This window comes from Myotis davidii, unplaced genomic scaffold (genome assembly GCF_000327345.1).
Source record: "Myotis davidii unplaced genomic scaffold, ASM32734v1 scaffold72, whole genome shotgun sequence".
NCBI lineage: Eukaryota > Metazoa > Chordata > Mammalia > Chiroptera > Vespertilionidae > Myotis > Myotis davidii.
The window spans coordinates 6,687,282-6,691,432 of NW_006284618.1; the positions used below are offsets into that span (position 1 = coordinate 6,687,282).

Below are 4,151 nucleotides of genomic sequence, written 5' to 3' on the forward strand. Positions count from 1 at the left end.
CGTGAGGCCGGGGGCCCCGGGTTCAGGCTCAGCATCACGGTGGTTGCAGACGTCTCCCTCCGCAGGCCGAGGACTCAGCGTGAGCAACCCCGACGTCCGAGCCTCCTGCCCCGGGCACAGGTCCACTGGGACCTTCCGGAGGCCTTTGCGAGGTCACAGCCCGGCCATCGGCCCCTCACGAGGCCCTGGCTCAGCTCACAGGCGACCAGACACCCCGTCCTGATTCAGAAAGTTGGGGCATGAGCCCACGGGCCGAGCATGGGGCGCTGGGATCCCCAGGAGAACCTGCTGGGCCACCGCAGCCTGCTGTGCCCGTGGATGGGCTAAAGGCCTCGTCGTTTCTCAGAGGCGATGGGGAAGGATTGAGGGGAGCCCTGAGCCCACTGGGCACCTGCCCGGGGGACCCAGCGAGGCTTTGCGCTTGAGTGCTGTCGGAGGCTCCGTGGCCCGGACCAGGGCTCTCTGAGGTCCCCACTCCAAGGCGGAGCGCGTCAGCACCCCCACACCCACCGGAAATCAACACCTCCACACCCCCGTCGCTCTGGTGAGGACGAGCTCAGCCTCCAGCCTGGCGCCCCGTCTTCCTGTCGTGGGGGCGCAGCCCGTGGAAGGCGAGCGGGGGCTCGGAGCCCTGCGGCCTGGCTGTTCCTGTCGGGAGGGGCTGTGTGTCCTGACACGGCTTGCAGGGACAGTCCCTGCCTCTCTCGCAGAGCAGCAGCCGCGGGAGGTCTGGCCCCAGCACAGCAGATGCCAGGACGGCAGTGTGTGTGTGTGTATGTATTTATTTGCAGCATACGTATGTGCGCGCGTGTGTGCACGGGTGCATGTTATGAGTGGGTTCCCTCCGGTTCTGTGGCTGATGCGGCTCCCGGCTCCCCGCTCTGGACACAGCGCTGCTTGGACTCGGGTCTCTGCCCACGAACTTTCCACGCTCACTGGGATTTGCTCCCAGCGCAGCCGCCACCACGGCCTTCTCACGCCTCCTCTGCACGTGTGTACAGATCGTTTTATACGCCAGCCGTCCGTCCGGGCCCGCGGTGCCACGCAGGCGCGGTGTCCGCAGGGCCTCCCCGAGGGCACCGCCTGTGCTCTGCTTCGAGGCCTGTTGGTGCCGGTCTGCGTGGTGGCCCTGGAGCCCTCCCCCCAAACCAAAGTGGAACGGGGCGTGCCCCACCTGTGCCCTGCAGAGCCGCGTGCGGGGCCCTGTGCGCCGCCCTCGCTGCGCCCCCTGAGCTGTCGGAACCACGCGATGCCGTACTTTCTACCGAATTAAACGTGGGCCCCGACGGGGACCGGAGCGCAGGCTCTTCCTTGCTGTGCTGAGCCCTCGGGTTCTCTGGGGTTCGCTGTATGTGACTGAGTTGCCGGGGAGGTCAGAGGTCAGCCTCCCCTGCCTGCTCCCTAGGGTGACCACGGAGGGAGGCAGGATCCCAGCGAAGGGTCCGGTGTGACCGGGGCTCTGCGGGCCTGGGGGGTGAGCCGGGTGTGAGGCCCTGCCCCGACCCCAGACGGGCCCAGTGCTGGGTTCAGACCTCTGGGTTCAAAGGTTGAATGGCCACAGGCCCTGCCACTCCCCACAGGCTGCTCCCCGTCCCCGCTGCCTTCCTGGCTCTGGGGCTGCAAGTCTGAGACCCCTGTGTCCCTGTGGACACGCAGATCCCGGGGTTTGTCTCCAGTGTGGGGTTTGGAAGGCCAGGCCATCGGGGGGCGGCGGGAACTCTGATTGGTCCCCCAGTTCTGGGGAGACCACATTGGGGGAGCCTCTCTCACCAGCGCTGCCCCCGCGGGGTGTGTTGGGGGGAGGGGGGCTGGTGAGTCCAGTCCTGGAAGTGAGGGGACCCATCTCTTGACAACAGAGGCAGGAGCGGCTTTGCCCAGCAGCGGACGTGTCTAAGCAGAAAGGGGGTGGTGGGGGGACGGGGACAGACAGCCGGGCGGGCCTGAGGGCTGATTGGCGACTCCCCTTCCCTCTGTGTGTGGCCCCCACTCAGGAGCCAGCTCTCGGAACACCCTGCTGAGGCGCATGCGTCTTCATGTCACTCTCCCCGGAATGGCCTCCCAGGTGACCCTGCGGGGACCCGAGGCAAAGGCCGCTCCTGGAGGCACCTCGGGCCTCATCGCGTGGGACAGGCTCCGTGGGCGGCGTGGCCTGTGGGTGGGAGAGCCTGGTCTTCCCAGACCCTCACCCGCAGGGCTCCCTGGGGGGCAGCAGGGACGGGGGGTCCTGGGAGGAGGGACAGGGGGCCCTGGAAGGAGGGACAGCGGGTCCTGGGAGGAGGGACAGCAGTCGGCCTGAGGAGCTGCCTTAGTGTCCTGTGGCTGCTGTAACAAGTCACCCCAGACCGAGGGGCTTAAAACAAGGGTGTCATCTCCTAGTCCCGGGGGTCAGAGCCCGGCACCAGCCTCGCGGGCCAAGTCAGTGTGTGGGCTTCATCTTCACATCGCCCTCCGCCCCTCGCCCCTGCCCCTTAGGGACCCTTGGCTGCTTTGGGCCCGCAGCCTCACAGGCCCCTCGCTGTCCCCAGGACGCAGCTCGAAGCTCCTTGGCCAAGTGAGGGACAGTCCAGGCCGGGGCCAGGCGTGGACACCTCCTGGGACCACTGTTCAGCCAATCGCAGCAGGGCGGTCAGTGAGCTGGCCGGATGGTCCAGGGAAGGAGTGGGTGGCCTGTCCTGTCCCTGTGGCTGTGCCCTGTGGGGCCCACGAGGGCCGAGTGGAGGGGCAGCCTCGGACACGCCCGCTCTGAGATGGAGCGCCTTCCTGCTCCTGCCACTGCGGAGTCGGGGTGAGGGGGGCGGGAAAGGCCCGCCTGCCTCTGGAATTCATTCTGCACGTTTCTCCTGAGTGAGCCCAGTGCCACCCCCCCCCCCACACCCCCTCCCGGGCTGTGTCTGCAGCTCCAGGCGGCAGCACGTTGCAGGGCTGGCCTTTGCTGCTGCTGCTGTGTGTGTGTGTGTGTGTGTGTGTGTGTGCGCGCACGCGTGCGTGTGTGCGTGTGTGTGTGTGTGTGTGTGTGTCAGGGCGTCCTCAGCCCCCGGGTCCCGCCTCAGCCACACGGCCGTGCCAGGTCTGGACAGGGCCGTGCCAGGTCTGAGGTCCAGCGGCCTGTGAGTCAGTCATGCTCCCAAGGAAGCAGCTTGCGAAAGCCACACAACCAGAATGTTCCCTGGCCCCCGAGAGCTCAGGGCGGTGGCTGGGGAAGGCTGACCCCCGACCTCACGTCCACGGGTCCAGCTTGGCCCAGGTTGCCAGGGGACCCAGGCCAGCTGGGAAGTGCAGAGTCGCCATGTGCGGTTCCAGCAGCACTTTCTGCACCTGCACTTTGCAGGAGGCCCTGGGCCGGGCACTGGGGTGGGGGTGGGGTGGGTGCTGCTCCGTCACTGATCCGGGCTGGCTCCTGCACCAGGTGTCTGTGGGGAGGCCGTGGGGGGCTGCTGTCCACGAGGGGAGGCTGGGCCGGGCCGGCCGGGCCCACGTTCTCAGCAGCTGCAATTACAGAGCCACCGGGGCAAGTGGGGAGAGCGGGGAGGCCCTGCCTCACCCCTCGTGTGTCTTAGACTTTTTGTCTTCACTTAGCAGCGGTTCTCAACCTTCCTGACGCCGCGGCCCTTTAATACAGTTCCTCATGTGGTGGCGACCCCCGGCCATAACATTATTTCCGTTGCTACTTCATCACTGTAATGTTGCTGTTATGAATCGTCATGTAAATATCTGATATGCAGGATGCATTGCCATTGTTTGTGACCCACAGGTTGAGAACCGCTGAAGAGCATTTAAGGTCCAATTACGCATTTGTCTGTTGATGGCAGGGCCAGTCCTTTCTCTGAGTGTGATCTGCAGGGGGGATTCTGGGTAACCTCCAGGCCATCTGCGGGTCACGTCGGGGTCATCTCCGGGCCAAACCGCACTGGGATGGTGAGCGCTGGCTGCGGCTGTAGCTCCCTAAAGGGCAGGAGGCCGCAGAGCCCTCTGGGCCGAGCCCCGAGGTGATCTCCTTCCTGTGCTTTGCAGAGAGGCGCTTGCCAAGGCGGGTTGGGGGTGCTGGGGACCCCCGAGGTCTTCGAGGAGATGAACCAAGATGCCCCCCACCCTCTGCACGCCCCCGCGCATGTGCAGGGACCGGTCCCAGCGTCCCCGCTGCTCCGACGGCC

The 4,151-nt window shown here is 66.4% G+C and overlaps 1 protein-coding gene across 1 annotated transcript in view; it reads left to right on the plus strand.

Moving 5' to 3' along the window:
- The window catches only part of CHST15 (carbohydrate (N-acetylgalactosamine 4-sulfate 6-O) sulfotransferase 15), a 39,558-nt gene extending 38,285 nt beyond the window's left edge, over positions 1 to 1,273 (plus strand). The window contains exon 7 of the mRNA XM_015572613.1: positions 1,002 to 1,273. Coding sequence (XP_015428099.1) covers positions 1,002 to 1,273 — 272 coding nt within the window. The remainder of the gene's footprint in view (positions 1 to 1,001) is intronic.
- Positions 1,274 to 4,151: the final 2,878 nt, after the last annotated feature.